Here is a 21,199-nt window from a genome sequence, read left to right as displayed (position 1 = left end):
CCTGGCCCTGTGGCACTGTTCAGGTTCAGTCACCAGCTCACAGAGAAACGCTCAGAAACGCTCAGAACTCTGGTGTCATCCTGGTGGAACATTCATTCATTACCCGTAACTAGCCAGTAATAGAGGGGGCAGTTCTGTGGTGAAACCAGCGCCACAGCCACACAGCAGCAACCAGCAGCATGCATCATGTGGTTAGATCACATTCAAAGAGGAGGGAAATATGGAAGATATGTCATCCATTGGGACGGCTGCCTCATTCTCATCTGTCAAAGCATTCTGTTGCCTCTTCTGAAACAGAATAATGTTTGTCTTTTGTGCTGTTGTTGAGTGGACGGGGAATGGTGGTCTGTCAGTCATATTTATTTCATATGAGGACCTAAGCTCTTTTAGGATTTCACTATTACGATATTACATAGCAAGATAGTTAGCCGCTCATTATATAAAATAATAATGTGACAATGGGTGTCTGAATGAGTGTGCCGGTAGGTAGCCTAGTGGTTAGCGCATTGGGCCAGTAACCGAAATGTTGCTTGATTGAATCCCAGAGCTGACAAGGTAAAAAATCTGTTATTCTGAAAAATGCAGTTGACCCACTGTTCCTAGGTCGTCATTGTAAATAAGAATTTGTTCTTAACTGACTTGCCTAGTTAAATATTGTTTATGTGTAACTCTGTGTTGTTGTTTTTGTCGCACTGCTTTGCTTTATCTTGGCCAGGTTGCAGTTGTAAATGAGAACTTGTTCTCCACTGGCCGACCTGGTTAAATAAAGGTGAAACAAATAAACAATTGAACAAATACCACCACTAAGGACTGTATCCAGGCACACCGAGTTGCGTTGTGCACAAGAACAGCCCTTTGCCGTGGTATATTGGCCATATACCACACCCCCTCAGGCCTTATTGCTTAAGTAAAGCACACAGACAGTATACTTTTATCCGAGCTTTAAAAGGAAGAAAAGGAAAGCATAGCCTCTGTCTTAAAAGCACTGTTTCTGGAGATGATGATGAGAATGTATCATACCAAATATAGACTAAGGTACATTGTTTTCTTCCTTCATGGAGGGATTCTAGATGGCTAAAGGGTAAGGCTGTCCCAAACTGAAATATCACCCCTGCCGCTGCACTTCACGTGGCTGTTCTACTCAAGCACACATGCACATTTCCTTGACCATAACCCACACACTGGAATCCTGTTGGATGCTTAGACTGAGCTGTGCTCCCTCCCATAACCCTGCTGTTGACACTGTCATTGACCCCAGGGCACTGGAGGGACTGAGAAGCGCTGTTTTGTGTTGGTCAGACTGGGTCAGCTGGCTCTCGTCTGGTCTGGTCTTGGCCTGGTCTAGGTCTTGTCTGGGCCTTGTCTGGGCCTGGGGAATGGAGCCTGGAATAGCTGTTCTCCAGGGATGCTTAGACTCACTGTAATAGAGCTTGTACTGTATTTACCAAGCCTCAGATTGGCCACCAATTACACCCCAGAGAGCAGTTGAAGTAGTTTCACTTAACAGTCTTAAAGAGAAATGAGTCAAGGCTTTGTGGGTTTTACTGGGCTACTGTGCTGTGTGTGTGCATAAGTGTGTGCCGGTCTACTTAAAAATATAGTATGCCTGTGAATTTACGGTATGCATACAGTATGCCTGAGCTATGCTTCCTGTACTTCCTGCAGGTTTTACATTCTGATTTCCTTGATAAAATAAACTGCAACAAAGAACAAGGAAACTAGGAAAATGTGTCATGGGGTCACCCCCACTTTTTCTCTCTCATGAAGCCTACGCTATAGCACTCCTGACTTCCAGGCAGTACAGTACAGAACAGTCTGCTCTTGATTCCTTTGTTTCTACCTACTGAGGTTATCTAACTTCCTGAATCAGAGGGATTCCTGGGCAGCGGAGCCAGAGAGGGAGAGAACATCCTGTGTGTTCAGGTCTTCACAGCGTCATGCTGCTCAACCTGCAGCCTTTATTCCACCTTGCACACAATGCAGTGAATGGAGTGAATAGTGGCTTCATTGACAGCCTAGGCTGAGGCTCTCCTCTGGCTGAATAATCACTAATGTGACTCAGAGACTCTGTGATGAGGTGGCCTGAAAACACTAACAACTGCTGTTGCTGTGGAACGAGAGGTATCCTCCATCTTTGGTGATGTAATCACAAATTGAGGAAGCTTAGCCCGCCTATATTAAGACCCGATACACTATACCTTTATTATAATAATAGTGACAGATAGAGAAGAGAGGTCCACCCTCTATAGAATGTTGCTTTTGTCTGTCTCGGCATGCTTCAGCATAATGGGCTGCAGGTCTCCCACAGACACTACACTAGTATGTCAAGTTAACTTCTTAGTGATCCCTTCGCGCGCCGGGATTGATTTGTCAACACCCAGTGAAATAGCAGGGCGCCAAATTCAAAAACAGAAATACTAATAATAATAATAATTCATGAATCTTACAAGTGTTATACATCGGTTTAAATATGAACTTCTTGTTAATCCTGCCACAGTGTCAGATTTCAAAAAAGGCTTTACGGCGAAAGCAAACCATGCTATTACCTGAGGACAGCACCCCATTAAACAAACACATGAAAATTGCATTTCAACCCGCCAGCCGCGACACAAAAGTAAAAAATAACGATATAATTCATGCCTTACCTATGAAGATCAACTTCTGTTGGCACTCCAAATCAAATAAAATGTATTTATATAGCCCTTCTTACATCAGCTGATATCTCAAAGTGCTGTGCAGAAACCCAGTCTAAACCCCCAAACAGCAAGCAATGCAGGTGTAGAAGCACGGTGGCTAGGAAAAACTCCCTAGAAAGGCCAAAACCTAGGAAGAAACCTAGAGAGGAACCAGGCTATGAAGGGTGGCCAGTCCTCTTCTGGCTGTGCCAGGTGGAGATTATAACAGAACATGGCCAAGATGTTCAAATTTTCATAAATGACCAGTATGGTCAAATAATAATAATCACAGTAGTTGTTGAGGGTGCAACAAGTCAGCACCTCAGGAGCAAATGTCAGTTGGCTTTTCATAGCCGATCATTAAGAGTATCTCTACCGCTCCTGCTGTCTCTAGAGAGTTGAAAACAGCAGGTCTGGGACACGTAGCACATCCGGTGAACAGGTCAGGGTTCCATAGCCGCAGGTAGAACAGTTGAAACTGGAGCAGCAGCACGGCCAGGTGGACTGGGGACAACAAGGAGTCATCATGCCAGGTAGTCCTGAGGCATGGTCCTAGGGCTCAGGTCCTCCGAGAGAAAGAGAGAATTAGAGAGAGCATACTTAAATTCACACAGGACACCGGATAAGACAGGAGAAGTACTCCCGATATAACAGACTGACCCTAGCCCCCCGACACATAAACTACTGCAGCATAAATACTGGAGGCTGAGACAGGAGAGGTCAGGAGATACTGTGGCCCCATCCGATGATACCCCCGGAGAGGGCCAAACAGGCGGGATATAACCACACCCACTTTTCCAAAGCACAGCCCCCACACCACTAGAGGGATATCTTCAACCACCAAATGACCATCCTGAGACAAGGCCGAGTATAGCCCACGAAGATCTCCGCCACGGCACAACCCAAGGGGGTCGCCAACCCAGACAGGAAGATAACGTCAGTGACTCAACCCACTCAAGTGACGCACCCCTCCTAGGGACAGCATGGAAGAGCACCAGTAAGCCAGTGACTCAGCTTTGATATCTCAATATGTCCATAAACATCACAAATGGTCCTTTTGTTCGATTAATTCTGTCGTTATATCTCCAAGATGTCCATTTATTTGGCGCGTTTGATCCAGATAAACACTGGTTCCAACTCGCGCAACATGACTACAAAGTAGTCACTTGATCCAAACATTTCCAACAACTTTCCTAATCCAACTTTAGGTATTTTTAAACGTAAATAATCAATTAAATTTAAGACGGGATAAACTGTGTTCAATACCGGATGAAAACAAAGTGGAGTGAACTTTCAGGTCGCAACCGTACAATAGACTCGACCCTCATTCTGAACAGCCCTACTTCTTCATTTCTCAAAGGAAAAACATCAACCAATTTCTAAAGACTGTTGACATCTAGTGGAAGCGATATGAACTGCAAGCAAGTTCCTAGATCCATATAAAAAACCCATTAAAAAGAGAGTGTCCCCAAAATGAAAATTTCTGGATGGTTTGTCCTCGGGGTTTCGCATGCCAAATAAGTTCTGTTATACTCACAGACATCATTGGATAGAGTGTTTCCTATCCAAATCTACCAATTATATGCATATCCTAGCTTCCGGGCCTGATTAGCAGGCAGTTTACTTTGGGCACACTTTTCATCCGAACGTGAAAATAGTGCCCCCTAGCCGTAAGAAGTTTAATACACTGAGTGTACAAATCATTATGCTCTTTCCATGACATAGACTGACCAGGTCATTCCATGTAGAACGATTTATTGGTGTCACCTGTTAAATCCACTACAATCAGTGTAGATGAAGGTGAGGAGACAGTAGGTGCCAGGCACACCGGTTTGTGTCAAGAATTGCAACGCTGCTGTTTTTTTACGCTAAACAGTTTCCCGTGTGTATCAATAATCGTCCACCACCCAAAGGACATCCAGCCAACTTGACAGAACTGTGGGAAGCATTAGAGTCAACATGGGCCAGCATCCCTGTGGAAAGCTTTCAACACCTCGTAGAGTCCATGCCCTGTTCTTAGAGCAAAAGGGGGTGAAACTTAATATTAGGAAGGTGTTCCTTATGTTTTGTGCACTCAATGTATGTCTAGCATTGGTGTGCCTTCTAAACCACAGGAATTTAGACCCATATAACATAACTGTGAGAGGTGAGGTTCCTTGCATAATAAAGCTACTCATGTTATTTTATGGATGCAGGTGGTTCTGAGCAGGCGGTTCTGAGCTCTGTTTGGTCCAGTGTAATATCTCCACAGGTGTTGAGTGTACAGGGGGAGTGTTGAGTGATTGACGAGCTGAACGCCAGGCAGGCTTGTGTCATCGCCGCCTGCCACACCTGGGAGATAGTCATCCCCGTTGTTGTGGTTTCATCAGGCTGCTTCCTGTCAGGACATATCCTGTGTTACTGTGTTAGCGCCAGCATACAGCTTCAGGCTGGCCGGTCGCCTGGGTCAGACAAACGGGTGGTAGTTTACTCTTGTGGGTTTGCTGTGTATTAGGGTCTAATGGATAGTAAAGGGAAGGGAAAAGGTGTTGCATTTGTCAGGAATGTACATTATTTGTTTTTTTTATAGTTTTTATAGTTTACGATTTACTGTAAGTCCTAAAACTCTTAAGCTACTGTATATCTCATGACTGAGATTTTATTTTAAATACAAAAAGTATTTAAAATCTCTGTTCCTGTTCTAAATAGTCTGTACTTCTGAAACCTTCCCCGCAGGCCCTCATCATAATGAACATAGATCTAAGGTGACTTCAGGCGATTAGTGCTTATCGCTTTGTACTTTCATAGATAACAACACAGACTGAAACTATGATCTACTGTACCCGTTTCTATGTCCCCCAGCCGTTCCTCTCCTCTCCTTCACAACACAACAGACCAGGCAGTCAGCTAAAGTCATTACTGGAGCTCAGATAAAATCACATCCTTCCTCCAAGAGCAACATCCCTCCTCATCGTTTCTCAGGCCCTACATCACAACTTATCACACTGGTGATCTGATCAAGCAAACAGTAGTATTTAACACAATTTTTTCTCAGTACATAGCAGACACAGAGGATCAAGGGATCTAGTAGATGACTGTCTACCTCAGTCTGACCTTGACCATAGATAGAATACATTAGATAATACAGTCATATGGCTAGCCTTTAGGCCAGGGTTGGGCAAACTACGGCCAAGAACAAAGGGGGGGTCAAAATAAAAAATAACAGTCAGTATCTGGTGTGGCCACCAGCTGCATTAAGTACTGCAGTGCATCTCCTTCTCATGGACTGCACCAGATTTGTCAGTTCTTGCTGTGAGATGTTACCCCACTCTTCCACCAAGGTACCTGCAAGTTCCCAGACATTTCTGGGGAGAATGGCCCTAGCTCTCACCCTCCAATCCAACAGGTCCTAGACATTCCTGTCCTGCAGGAAATCACGCACAGAACGAGCAATATGGCTGGTGGCATTGTCATGCTGGAGGGTCATGCCAGGATGAGCCTGCAGGAAGGGTACCACATGAGGGAAGAGGATGTCTTCCCTGTAACGCACAGTGTTGAGATTGCCTGCAATGACAACAAGCTCAGTCCGATGATGACCAACCCTCGACCTCCAAATCGATCCCGCTCCAGAGTGCAGGCCTCGGTGTAACGCTCATGCCTTCGACGATAAACGCGAATCCGACCATCACCCCTGGTGAGACAAAACCGCGACTCGTCAGTGAAGAGCACTTTTTGCCAGTCCTGTCTGGTCCAGCGACGGTGGGTTTGTACCCATAGGCAATGTTGTTGCCGGTGATGTCTGGTGAGGACTAGCCTTACAAAAGGGCTACAAGCCCTCAGTCCAGCCTCTTTCAGCCTATCTGAGCACTGATGGAGAAATTGTGCGTTCCCGGACAGTTGTTGTTGCCATCCTGTGTCCATCCTGTCTCCTTGTAGTGCTGTCTTAGGCGTTTCACAGTACGGACATTGCAATTTATTGCCCTGGCCACATCTGCAGTCCTCATGCCTCCTTGCAGCATGCCTAAGGCACGTTCACGCAGATAAACAGAGACCCTGGGCATTTTTCTTTTGGTATTTTTCAGAGTCAGTAGAAAGGCCTCTAGTGTCCTAAGTTTTCATAACTGTGACCTTAATTGCCTACTGTCTGTAAGCTGTTAGTGTCTTAACAACCGTTCCACAGGTGCATGTTCATTAATTGTTAATGGTTCATTGAACAAGCATGGGAAGCAGTGTTTAAACCCTTTACAATGAAAATCTGTGAAGTTATTTGGATTTTTACGAATTATCTTTGAAAGACAGGGTCCTGAAAAAGGGCCATTTCTTTTTTTGCTGAGTTTATCTGCGGTCCTCTGCTTTAGGCCGTTACACCCCTGCTTTAGGCCGTTACACCCCTGCTTTAGGCCATTACCCCCGGCTTTAGGCCGTTACACCTCTGCTTTGGGCCGTTACACCCCTGCTTTAGGCCGTTACCCCCCGCTTTAGGCCGTTACACCTCTGCTTTGGGCCGTTACACCCCCGCTTTGGGCCGTTACCCTCCCGCTTTAGGCCGTTACACCCCTGCTTTGGGCCGTTACACCCCTGCTTTGGGCAGTTACACCCCTGCTTTAGGCCGTTACACCCCTGCTTTGGGCCGTTACACCCCTGCTTTGGGCCGTTACACCCCTGCTTTGGGCCGTTACACCCCTGCTTTGGGCCGTTACACCCCTGCTTTGGGCCGTTACACCCCTGCTTTGGGCCGTTACCCTCCCGCTTTAGGCCGTTACACCCCTGCTTTGGGCCGTTACACCCCTGCTTTGGGCCGTTACACCCCTGCTTTGGGCCGTTACACCCCTGCTTTGGGCCGTTACACCCCTGCTTTGGGCCGTTACACCCCTGCTTTGGGCCGTTACACCCCTGCTTTGGGCCGTTACACCCCTGCTTTGGGCCGTTACACCCCTGCTTTGGGCCGTTACACCCCTGCTTTGGGCCGTTACACCCCTGCTTTGGGCCGTTACACCCCTGCTTTGGGCCGTTACACCCCTGCTTTGGGCCGTTACACCCCTGCTTTGGGCCGTTACACCCCTGCTTTGGGCCGTTACACCCCTGCTTTGGGCCGTTACACCCCTGCTTTGGGCCGTTACACCCCTGCTTTGGGCCGTTACACCCCTGCTTTGGGCCGTTACACCCCTGCTTTGGGCCGTTACACCCCTGCTTTGGGCCGTTACACCCATGCTTTGGGCTGTTACAGTAAACTGGAGCTTTGTCAGGAGATTGTAACTTCATGGGAACATCTTCATCATAAGCACCTCTAATCAAAGGTTATGGGTAACATATGACCCTCGGCCTGTCTTTACCTTGGGGATACCTTTCTTTCTAAATCAAAGCCAAGGGGGTTAGAAGAACAGAGTGCATTAGTCCCTAGTGGAAAAGTGTTGGAATGTGTTCTACTTCAACCCACTGTTTGATTTAGAAGTCAGAGACATGCATGCCACCTAGGACCTAGATAGTCAAATCATTAGCTGTCCGGACAGATATATGACATGCTTCCCTCCTTCTCAGATCAAAGAGGGCCTGTCTGTCAGTCTGTCTGACTGCACACACAGCATGTGTAGTGGGCCTGTCTGTCTGTATTCACAGCATGTGTAGAGGGCCTGTCTTTCTGTCTCTCTGACTGTACACACAGCATGTGTAAAGGGCCTGTCTGTATGTCTGACTGACTGCACACACAGCATGTGTAAAGGAACTGTCTGTCTGTATTCACAACATGTGTAGAGGGCCTGTCTGTCTGTCTCTCTGACTGCACACACATCATGTGTAGAGGGCCTGTCTGTCTGTATTCACAGCATGTGTAGAGGGCCTGTCTGTCTGTCTGTCTCTCTGACTGCACACACAGCATGTGAGAGGGTCTGTCTGTCTGTCTGTCCGTCTGTCTGTCTCTCTGACTGTACACACAGCATGTGTAAAGGACCTGTCTGTCTGTCTGACTGTGTGTCTCAGGAGAGTTTGCTTGGTCTATTTTGGGCCCAGCTGATAAGTGGCCAGCATCATAAAGAGAGTAAAAAGGCCTGTGGTACATAACCAAGGTTACATATGACACCACAGGGAGAGAGCACAGTGCCGCTTGGCCAATATACAATAATAAATCAATATTTTATTGCGTAGTTTCATAATTTCACAACGATCATTTCCTGTTTTTTATTCACAGGGTTTGCTTTGCAGGGTTGATCAGGCCTTCTTAGCCCTTTGTCAGATGTTCTGTGGTAAGAGAGCTGAACAAATAGAGTTGAATGCACAGTTTGAACTGAATTCATGCATACTGAATGTTTGTTTAAGAAAGTTGTTTTAAGGAAGATGAAAGAAAAGATAAATATTCTGTATATCAGTCTTTAGAGTCTGATACAGTAGGCACTGGGAGTCTCCAGGGCATGGAGGTTAAATACACTAAGCTATGCTCCACATAGCATAGAATTTCCCAGTCCTGGGATAGTGACGGACTACTGTAATTTTATAGTGTTATAGTAAATGAATGCAAGCGTACAGTATATGTTTATTTTAGTTTTATTTCAACCTGTATGTTTGATTTTGTGTGTCTTTACAGCTGACCGATGGGGGCAAAGCAGCCAAAGCCAAAATGAGTGTGGGAGATGTAGTTCTGTCTATCGACGGAATCGCCACCAAAGGCATGAACCACCTGGAGGCCCAGAACAAGATCAAAGCCTGCACTGACAACCTCAACCTCACCCTGCAGAAGTAAGAGGCAGCGCACAAACTCATACACACACACACCAGTGTTAATTTCCTTATCAAAAATTGTGACAAAAATATTTGTCAAAGACCAATTGTTCAATGGCAATTGACGACTGACTAAATATTTACAGAAAAAACTATAACTAAATGGAAATTGTTTTTCATTTCAATTGACTAAAACGAGACAAAATTATCTCTGTGACTAAAATCTGTACTGGAAAATAGTTTTTGGAGAGATTGAGAAATGTTTAGTGACAAGGACAATTAGTATGAGCAGCACAGATGCACAGCGCAGTTCTCTTCAGCAGTGGGAAGGACAAGCCACACCCGGCACTCAGCCTACATCAGCTGGTGAGCTGCGGAGGAGCAAGTGATGAGTGTGGGCAGACAGGCTCGGCTCTAGCTCCGCCTCCGATTATACACGTTGCACAGTCGATTCTCTTGCTTCCCCGTAGCTAAATCGTCACCACCAGCATTCTAGTTAGCTACCCTCTTCCTGGTTAAGAAACACAAGCTGCTTTATGAAATTAGAAACAATAAAATTGAGTTTAATAGTGAAACAAAAGTCTAGCTATGTTCTTCTCTTCTTTCAGTATAGAAAAGTAGTCTGTCTTTGAATTTATAGTCCCGCTCAACCCTCCCACTTTCCCTACTGCATTTCATAGTCATGTTCTGTAGTCAACGTAGCCAAGTCTCCCTCTTTTTATTTGTATTTTTTTCGTGATATCCTTTTTCGTGATATCCTTTTTCGTGATATCCAATTGCGATCTTGTCTCATCACTGCAACTCCCCAACAGACTCAGGAGAGGCAAAGGTCGATTCATGTATCTTCTGAAACATGACCCGCCAAACCGCTTCTTAACACCCACCCGCTTAACCCAGAAGCCAGTTGTGACACAGCCTGGGATCAAACCCGAGCCTGTAGTGAAGCCTCAAGCACTAAGATGCAGTGCCTTAGACCGCTGCGCCACTCAGGAGTCCAGGAATATGCTTTTTAGAACAAACATGCCTCTCTGACATGTTAAATAAGGAACAGTGGAGGCTCCTCAGAGGAGGAAAGGAGGGACCAAAATTAAAATAGTGAAACATTAAAATGTTTTCCTTTTTAGATAAAACTATGCTAAATATATTCACATCACCAAATAATTGACTAAAACACCTTAACACCATTCTGTACGGTAGCACCATGGTGTAGCCGGAAGACAGCTAGCTTCCATCCTCCTCTGGGTACATTGACTTCAATACAAAACCTAGGAGGCTCGTGGTTCTCACCCCCTTCCATAGACTTATACAGTAATTATGACTCCTTCTGGAGGATGTCCTCCAACCTATCAGAGCTCTTGCAGCATGAATTGACATGTTGTCCACCCAAAGGATCAGAGAATGAATCTAGTTCTGAAAGGATAAGATACAGGTAGCTAGCATTGCTGTGCATAAAATGTAGTGAGTAGTTGACGCAAAGTGTGAAAGACAACAGTTGAACAGTTTTGAACAAATTTGTTTCTTTTAAGAATGAACTGCTACTTAGGCCATTCAACCATTATAATAATTATTGTCTTGTCTGTTCAGCCACTTAACATACAGCTCAAAACCCAACAAGACACACAATCTGGGGTCTTTTCAGAGCCCCCAAGTCCAGAACAGAGGCTTGGAGACACACAGTACTACATAGAGCAACAACTACATGGAATTCTCTTCCACCTCAGGTAACTCAGGCAAACAATAAAATCAGTTTTAAGAAAACTGATAAAACAACACCTCAAGGAATAACGTGGACTGTGAAGACACACACACACATCCAAACACACACACACATTGTTCTTGAATGTTTGAAATTAATATTATGAATTTTTTTATGATTTATTTTCACTTTCTTATGATTTTTAAAATAGTCATATTTTTCTTTAGTCGTAGTGTAATTAGTTTAGATATAAGTAATGTTCTTGTCCTTTAGTGATTTGTATTTTCTTTAACAGTTAATGGGAATAAAAATCTATGAATCAAACAGCAGTAGTTTAACAACACAGAGTAGAACTGAGTGCTGCTACAGACTGCTGTATGACTCCTTCCTGTGGGTTCTACTGTACGGGGTACTCTGCTAGTTAACGTAATGCAACGACAGAAGTGCTGCTACAGACTGCTGTATGACTCCTTCCTGTGGGTTCTACTGTACGGGGTACTCTGCTAGTTAACGTAATGCAACGACAGAAGTGCTGCTACAGACTGCTGTATGACTCCTTCCTGTGGGTTCTACTGTACGGGGTACTCTGCTAGTTAACGTAATGCAACGACAGAAGTGCTGCTACAGACTGCTGTATGACTCCTTCCTGTGGGTTCTACTGTACGGGGTACTCTGCTAGTTAACGTAATGCAACGACAGAAGTGCTGCTACAGACTGCTGTATGACTCCTTCCTGTGGGTTCTACTGTACGGGGTACTCTGCTAGTTAACGTAATGCAACGACAGAAGTGCTGCTACAGACTGCTGTATGACTCCTTCCTGTGGGTTCTACTGTACGGGGTACTCTGCTAGTTAACGTAATGTCATGACAGAAGTGCTCTAGTGTGTCTTTTTAAGGATCACATAGTTTGCATGTGACTTGGTTGATTCTGTCTGAAACTCTGTATTTAAGGCACACTTCAGGGAAATATAAAAGGATTACGTGAATGCCTTATGGAAAAACAGATTTCCTCCTGGACCATTACCCAAATGAAACACCACTTACATTTAGCAGTTACGAGTCATTGCCTTGTCAGAAAAGTTTATTTCTCTATGCTCCGAATAAATAAACAAGTATATTTTTCATGGTTGAGAGCCGATGAACCTGGTAGTACTTTAAACTGTCTCTGAGTTTGGCCTGCTCTGTTTATGCTATACATAACTGCCCTGTCATTGTCCCTGGGGCCTTCTCAGGAATGCAGGGACGTTATGAATGATGACGCTGTTGAGATTTATCACTCTGACTTGTTTAGTTTGCATGTTATATATCTCTTTGTATGTGTGTCTCGTCAAGCACAGTATAATTTGATGCAGTGTGTGAAATACTACAGACACAGTTGGGAAAAGGTTTGGTCAGAAACACAATACAGTGGCCCTGGATGGTCATAAAGACACTAGAGCGGGAGAAGGAAAACCCCCTCTGTCTCAGGGACAAGTAGGGAAATTCATCTCACCAAGGTTAAAGGCGTTAGAAGCAGTTTGTCCTCCTCAGGGACACCCAATGAGACCCTGACCTTTAACCCCCAGTCAATATGGGTCCAGTCAAGATGTTTACATCAAATTAAAAGACTACCTCTTATTTAGTTACTCATTAACGCCCATGGGTGTGAAAAAGCCTTGAAATGGCATTGTATTGAAGTAGTGTACAGGACAGTGGAGGATCTGAACCATGGCAAATGCTGTTCAGCAGTTTTGAATGGAAATGTGCAGAACTCATCAGACCAGACGTCTGTCTGTTGTCAAACCCAATCCATTCCCAGGTTGATGTTGAACATGAGTATCGAGGTGGAGGAGAGAGAGGTCCCTCTGTGATACTTTATCTCTGTTATAACTGTAACCACAGTCATCCACCCAGAACATGACTATACTGAGCTCTGCATTCTGAGGAGGAGTGACACAGTCAATACATTTCATTTAGCACAGACCTGCTTTTGCCTAGGATGGCTCTGCTTAGGTTTAAGTGAACTGTGAGGAAAGCTTCACAACCTTCAAATTAAACAGGAATGCTGGACATGACATCAGAGTTGCATACATTTGAATAAGTTCTCTGGAGAGCTGTTACAGCAATTAAGTGCTGCTCAAACACTTCTTAGGCTCTATTTGCAAGGAAGACAAGGGGTACCTTGTAATCCGTGATTAAAACACTGTCCCTAATAGGTGGGGGCGGAATTCTGTTTTGGAAACTCCAAAGAATTTCCATAAATGTGAAGAAATGATTTGTATGCTTGGCTTTCATTTAATAAGTTAAAGACATCAGAGACCACTTCAGTCAATCTTTACAGATGATTCATTTAGCCATCTCAGAACTATTCACTTGGGTCATATAGAATCAGTTCTGTTTGAATAAGAAAAGTAGTCAAAATAACCAGTATAGTCGCCCCATATAGGAAGAGCTGTGAAGCTGCTGAGCGGAGAGGCCTTATTGCTTGGTTGCGGAAAGCTCAACGCCACTGTTCCAGTGTGTTCCATAGCTGTGAGTATCATAGTCCTACAGCTACATGACAGATGTAGGGGAAACACTTCCACAAGTCCGCCATGCGACACCGCCCAAGCTGTAAAAGTTGTTGAAAGAGCAGCACGGCGCCTGGTTCACGTGTCCTCTCATTCTGTCACCACAACGCTACACTAAGGAGTCTTTTAACTATAATGAAAAGGAAAATAGACCCCATCGCACAGCTGTCTGTAATCTAGCAAGTGTAATAAGGGAACAAGGAAATATCAAACACTCAGGCCATGTTAGACGATGATGATGCACATGGGATTCAGCGATGTAGCAAACCCTCATTCTTCATATCTGTACTGGTGAAGACATGTGTTTGATGATCTGAAATAATACATCTAAGTACATGGCTAATTTAAGTTTTAGGGGATAGCATGTTCTGGGAATACATCATTACTGGTAAAGTGGTGGAAAGTAAAGGGAGCCAGGTTTCTGTTTTCCTTATTTAGATACTGTAGACAGTAAGGCAGTTCAAGTGGTGGTGCTGTCACCAATGTTTGTTTGATTATTGTCCAGTCGTGTGGTCCAGTGCTGTAAGGAAAGACCAAGTTGAGCTGCAGCTGGCCCAGAACAGAGCATCACTTTTTGCTCTTAATTGTAATCAGAGGGCTGATATAAATACTATACATGCCAGTCTCTCTTAGCTAAGAGTGGAGGAGAGACTGACTGCATCACTTCTTCTTTTTATAAGAAACATTCATGTGTGGAAAATCCTAAATTGTTTGCAGTCAATTTACACACAGCTCTGACACACACACTTATCCCACCAGACATGCTAGCTGGGGTCTTTTCATAGCCCCCAAATCCAGAACAAATTCAAGAAAGCGTACACTATTATATAGAGCCCTTATTGCATGGAACTTCCTTCCATCTCATATTGCTGAAACAAACAGTAAACCTGGTTTAATAAAACAGATAAAGCAACACCTCGTGGCACAACGCCTCTCCTCTATTTGACCTAGATAGTTTGTGTGGATGCATTGATATGTATGCTACGTGTGCCTTTTTTTAAATGTATGTAGTTCTGTCCTTGAGCTGTTCTTGTCTAATGATGTTCTGTATTATGTCATTCTGTATTATGTTTCATGTTTTGTGTGGACCCCAGGAAGAGTAGCTGCTGATTTTGCAACAGCTAATGGGGATCCTAATAAAATACCTAATCTGTAACAACTGTTGAAGGATGAGGACCAAAGCGCAGCACGTGTTCATGATGTTAATTAAAATCTGAACACTAGAACAAAAATAACAAAGTGAACCAGTTCTGTCTGGTGCAGACACAAAACAGAAAACAACTACCCACAAAACACATTTGAGAAAAGTCTACCTAAGTATGGTTCCCAATCAGAGACAACGATAGACAGCTGTCCCTGATTGAGAACCAAACCCGGCCAAAACAAAGAAATACAAAACATAGAAAAATGAACATAGAATGCCCACCCAAATCACACCGTGACCAAACCAAAATAGAGACATAAAAAGCTCTCTAAGGTCAGGGCGTGACATTATCATGGTACAATATGTGCTCTCTATGGCAGTGTGAAACAAATCACCCATAATTCCATCTCTCCCTGACCCTCTTCATTCTCCTCCCACCTGTCGCCAAAACCACCATCTGTACATTTTCTTGTCAATTCAGCAATGTGAAAATAATCATTTCTGACCGCATTCCCTTCCTGACCATATTTTCTTAATATTGGATGGACTGCCTTTGCTTACAAACTCAGCTGAGAATGGTGCCAGAGGATTGGTTCAGGAGGATAGGTTTACAGTTACTCACTTTTAGGTTGTTTACAATTTGGAAGGCACCCCTTGCATTTCCTAAGTGCTTCGCTCTGTTTGTAATGTCAGTCTTAGTGAACGGAACTGGGTCCAGTTCTAGGTTCCAGTTCTAGGGTCCAGTTCTAGGCTCCAGTTCTAGGTCCCAGTTCTAGATCTGTCAACACAACTTTTTACACATACCTGTGTGATTTATCATTTTTATACTGTTGACTGATGTGTCAAGAGTTGTATTGATTGGTTGTAGTTTTGACAACATAACAGCGACGGTGCCCTAGGATGAATTACTTTGAGTCAAACCAGGCCAGCATGTGACATCACATGGTGACATACTGTCATCTCATACAGTCATGTTTGATATTCTGTGAGCTGAATACATTTATGGTTCAGGGCTCTATGAATGAGTCTACTTTAGGAAAACATGTTATAGTGAGGATTACAGAATACATTTATGGTTCAGGGCTCTATGAATGAGTCTACTTTAGGAAAACATGTTATAGCGAGGAGACAGATTATTGGGTTTGAAGTTCTTTCTTTGTCATGCAATGTGTTGTTCTACCATTGATGAAAGAGGCTTAGTTTAGTTAATTAGGATCCCCATTAGCTACTGTACATGCAGCAGTTACTCTTCTTGGGGTCCATACAAAGCGTACAAATACAGTGCATTCGGAAAGTATTCAGACCCCTTCACTTTTTCCACATTTTGTTAAGTTACAGTTATTCTAAAATGTATTCAATTGTTTTTTCCCCTCATCAATCTACACACAATACCCCATAATGACAAAGCAAAGCCAGGTTTATAGACATTTTAGCAAATGTATTCAAAATAAAAAAAATATAACATTTACATTAGTGTTCAGACCCTTTACTCAGTACTTTGTTGAAGTACCTTTGGCAGCGATTACAGCCTCGAGTCTTCTTGAAAGAATAGTGGCAAATAATTAGTAAAAATAGAGAAGAGTAACGTCCCAAGGCAACTGCCCTGATGGATACCGCACTGTACATATCTGTTGTTAGAGAAACTTTTGAGTTCTATTTGATAAATAACTCTCCAACCGTCTGTTGGCAGGTGATGTGAAGCCATATCAAGTGAGTTTTTTCAATAACGCATAATGATCAATAACATCAAAGGCTGCACTGAAATCTAATTATACAGCTCCAACTATCATCTTATTATCTATTTCAGGCAGCTCAGATCTGACTGGATGATAAAGGCTAGTTTGGGTGAGGACATAGAGGTTAGCTCCTTTTTCTTCTGAAAGAGAAACCAGTATCATCCACACTGCTGTGTTCATCCCATGCTGGAGAAACCACCACTTTATATCCATCAGTTATCCTCTGCCAGATGTATTCTTTCCATCACTCAACGCCTCCCCTTTGTCACTTCAGCTGCTTACCAGCCTCCCCACACCCCCTGAGCCACAGAGCAGCACACGCTAACCCTAACTAGGGAGGCTAGGAGCTAGGCTAGCATGCCACTTTGATTAGCAGACTTTACGAGGTGATAGCAACTGGGTATCCAAGAACGCTTTAATCTCTTGTCTCGTGTTAGCAGTTCATGTCCATGGTTCGAGGGTTGGAGAGACAGTATTTCCACGTATCAGCAGAGTGATGGAGAGCATGTACAGACCTAGCTCTAGTTCGACTGTGAGGGTATCTCAAAGTAAGCTACAGTGAGATTATGCATGATTTTCTTCTTAGATTGACTGGTTACACTTGGAGACCACCCGATTAGTGGGTTTCTGCTCAAGTTGCGGTGACCCTCTCTCTCAGAAATTCCTCAGAAAAGAAAAACAGGTTTCCCATCCAGGCTTGGGCTGTTAAAAAAAGAGAACATATTCATAAGCACAAACTGGTCGATCATGCCTAATGTGTGCTATGATCGTAATGACAACCAGTCACTTTACAACACACCTCTGTCTGCTTCGCTTGTATGGAAATGTCTTCCCAGGGTTGAGAGAGAGAACTAACACAATGAGTTCTGCAAGGAGGGTGTGGAAAGGAGCCTGAGGAAACTATGATAATTGATGTTTATTTATTGCCACAGATTGAGAGAGAGGGAGAGGGAGAGGTAACAAAAAAAGTCAAAACAAAACTATATTGCTTATTGGGAAACACAAGCACAAAGCAAAATTCAGTGCTATCTGTTCCTAAATTGACAGTACACCATGGCTAAATATTTGACCATGGTTACTGATCAAAACATTAGAAAACCTTGACAAAGTACAGGCTCAGTGAGCACAGCCTTGCCATTGAGAAGGGTAGACACAGGAAAACCTGGCTCCCTGTAGAGGAAAGGCTGTGCAACCACTGCACAACAGCAGAACCTGAGACGGAGCTGCATTTCCTGACAAAATGTCAAAAATATAAAACAATTAGAGAGTGTCATTTCCCCAAATTTGAAACCCTTGTCCAAGGTTTCAAAGACCTCTCTGATGAGGATAGGCTACCCGTCCTGTTGGGGGAGAAGCAGAGAGCTCTGGGTTGGCAGCGCACTTCATTGCTGCCTGCCATAAGTTGAGGGACAGTGTCTGACAGACCAATCAATCTGCACATGTACTCTACCTTATGCTTATTGTTATTGTTCAATGTATGGTTATTTTGACCCTTGGATATTGTTGTTACTGTTGTCCTGTTGACAATTTTGATTCTCATTTTTATTTATTTTTATATTGTAAATATCCAAAATAAGCTTTGGCAATATGTACAATGTTACGTCATGCCAATAAAGCAAATTGAATTGAATTGAATTGAATTGAGGGAATTAGTGAGAGGGATTGTTATTGCAATCTCTCAGCATTAGAAAGAGAGGGAGGGATGGGGAGGGAAAGAGAAGGAGAAACCTGGAGGTGGATGTGATGGACAGACAGACACTACTCTGGAGGTGGATGTGACAGACAGACTGACACTACTCTGGAGGTGGATGTGACAGACAGACTGACACTACTCTGGAGGTGGATGTGACAGACAGACTGACACTACTCTGGAGGTGGATGTGACAGACAGACTGACACTACTCTGGAGGTGGATGTGACAGACAGACTGACACTACTCTGGAGGTGGATGTGACAGACAGACTGACACTACTCTGGAGGTGGATGTGACAGACAGACTGACACTACTCTGGAGGTGGATGTGACAGACAGACAGACAGACAGACAGACAGACAGACACTACTCTGAAGGTGGATCAGACAGACAGACAGACAGACAGACAGACAGACAGACAGACACTACTCTGAAGGTGGATGTGACAGACAGACAGACAGACAGACAGACAGACACTTCTCTGGAGGTGGATGTGACAGACAGACAGACAGACAGACAGACACTACTCTGAAGGTGGATGTGACAGACAGACAGACAGACAGACAGACAGACAGACAGACACTACTCTGGAGGTGGATGTGACAGACAGACAGACAGACAGACAGACAGACAGACAGACACTACTCTGAAGGTGGATGTGACAGACAGACAGACAGACAGACAGACACTACTCTGGCTCAGTGTGAAAGAAAAAGAGAGAGTAGCAGGGGTGGGCCCTGGCAGTAATGGTCTGGCTGAAAGTTTAATGACATAGGGATAAGGGGGAAGGGTAGACTGGTCTATGATTTCACCCCCCTGAAACACCTTATGGGGATGGTATATATCTGAAGCATTCTGTGTGTATGAAACAACAGGTGCTTTGCGTCTTATTTCTCGTACGTTATTTTTCTGCCTTAACTGTTACTCTACTTGTCAGTTAAGTAGCATGTGTGCTGTATAACTGTACTGTGCCAATATACAGTAACATCTACTGTCTACAATAATGCCACTGTTGATGTCATTGCCCTTTCCTGTTTTGATGACATCAAGGATTTCACAACCCACAATAGGCTAAATACGGTTTGTGGAAGACTGACCGAGTTTTTAAAAGCTGAGAACATATTCATAAGCACAAACTGGCCGATCAAGACTGTGTGCTTGATTGTAGTGACAACATGTCACTTTACAACACATCTCATTCTGCTTCGCTTGTATATATCTTTACTATTCGGCCATCAGATTTGCCACCAATGCTCCTTATAGGACACATCACTGCACTCTATACTCCTCTTTAAACTGGTCATCTCTGTATACCCATCGCAAGACCCACTGGTTGATGCTTATTTATAAAACCCTCTTAGGCCTCACTCTCCCCTATCTGAGATATCTACTGCAGCCCTCATCCTCCATATACAACACCAGTTCTGCTAGTCACATTCTGTTAAAGGTCCCCAATACACACACATCCCTGGGCCGCTCCTCTTTTCAGTTCGATGCAGCTAGCGACTGGAACGAGATGCAACAAACACTCAAACTAGACAGTTTTATCTCAATCTCTTCATTCAAAGACTCAATCATGGACACTATTACTGACAGTTGTGGCTGCTTTGTGTGATGTATTGTTGTCTCTACCTTCTTGCCCTCTGTGCTGTTGTCTGTGCCCAATAATATTTGTACCATGTTTTGTGCTGCTACCATGTTGTGTTGCTACCATGGTGTTGTTAGGTTGTGTTGCTACCATGCTGTGTTGTTGTCTTAGGTCTCTTTATGTAGTGTTGTCTCTCTTGTTGTGATGTGTGTTTTGTCCTATATTTATATTGTGTTCATTTTTTATTTTTAATCCCAGCCCCCGCAGGAGGCCTTTTGCCTTTTGGTAGGCCGTCATCGTAAATAAGAATTTGTTCTTAATTAACTGACTAGCCTAGTTAAATAAAGGTTAAATAAATAAAAAAATATGGAAATGTCTTCCTAGGGTTGAGAGAGAGCTGACAGTGAGTTCTGCAAGGAGGGTGTGGAAGGGAGCCTGAGGAAACTATGATAATTGATGTTTATTTATTGTCATGGAAATATGCAACACAGCGCAGTAAAACACGGCTCCTCCTGATAATGTGGCTGGTGCACCTGGATCCAAAACCTCAAAGAACAAAAATGTCAGATCCTCTCATGTTATCTAAAGGGACGAGAGAGAGAGATGGAGAGAGAATAAATGTGTCAGTGTGCACAAATCATTTCACAATTTGGAACCTTAAAGCTTTGGGGCTGTGTTTTGACAGTGTTGTGTGTTAGGAGCGTTTTGAAAGGCTTCAGTGTATAACCCCTGTGTTTCTCTGTCAGTTTCAAACCCAGTCTGCTCTCAGGCCTATCAGTACAGACTGGCCTCTCACTCTCTCATCAGCTCACTGTAGCTCACAACACAACACAGAGAAACAGTCAAGTGGAAATGGCATTTACCAACAGTTTCAACATATAAAATATATCAAAGCACACAGCTTGTCTTTTACCTGTCTTCATGCTGTCTGTTTGGTTCATATACACACATGCCTCTTTTCTTCTCTCTTTTTGTGCTCCCTTAGCTCAGATGTTAGTTCAATGCGAAAAAAGAGAAATACAATTTTTGAGAGAGACGAATAGTGGAGTAATCGGCAGCAATGGGCCCAAATCTTTGTGTCTCTGTCAGTTGGCTTATACTTTACTGAGGTAGACTAGGCCTCTGTGTCTTGTCCTCTCATCTATAAAGTTAGATAGGACCTCTGTGTCTTGTCCTCTCATCTATGAAGTTAGATAGGACCTCTGTGTCTTGTCCTCTCATCTATGAAGTTAGATAGGGCCTCTGTGTCTTGTCCTCTCATCTATGAAGTTAGATAGGGCCTCTGTGTCTTGTCCTCTCATCTATGAAGTTAGATAGGGCCTCTGTGTCTTGTCCTCTCATCTATGAAGTTAGATAGGGCCTCTGTGTCTTGTCCTCTCATCTATGAAGTTAGATAGGGCCTCTGTGTCTTGTCCTCTCATCTATGACG

The 21,199-nt window shown here is 43.8% G+C and overlaps 1 protein-coding gene across 6 annotated transcripts in view; it reads left to right on the top strand.

Moving 5' to 3' along the window:
* Window positions 1-21,199, top strand: part of LOC139422873 (PDZ and LIM domain protein 5-like) — a 119,227-nt gene that overhangs the window by 55,888 nt on the left and 42,140 nt on the right. For all 6 annotated transcript variants that reach the window (XM_071174308.1, XM_071174305.1, XM_071174307.1 and 3 more), the window contains exon 3: window positions 9,232-9,383. In XM_071174308.1, coding sequence (XP_071030409.1) covers window positions 9,232-9,383 — 152 coding nt within the window. The remainder of the gene's footprint in view (window positions 1-9,231; window positions 9,384-21,199) is intronic.

The sequence above is a fragment of the Oncorhynchus clarkii genome, chromosome 12 (genome assembly GCF_045791955.1).
Source record: "Oncorhynchus clarkii lewisi isolate Uvic-CL-2024 chromosome 12, UVic_Ocla_1.0, whole genome shotgun sequence".
Taxonomy (NCBI): Eukaryota; Metazoa; Chordata; class Actinopteri; order Salmoniformes; family Salmonidae; genus Oncorhynchus; species Oncorhynchus clarkii.
Note: the sequence above shows the minus strand (reverse complement) of the source record. Positions and strands in the feature narration are given on the sequence as shown.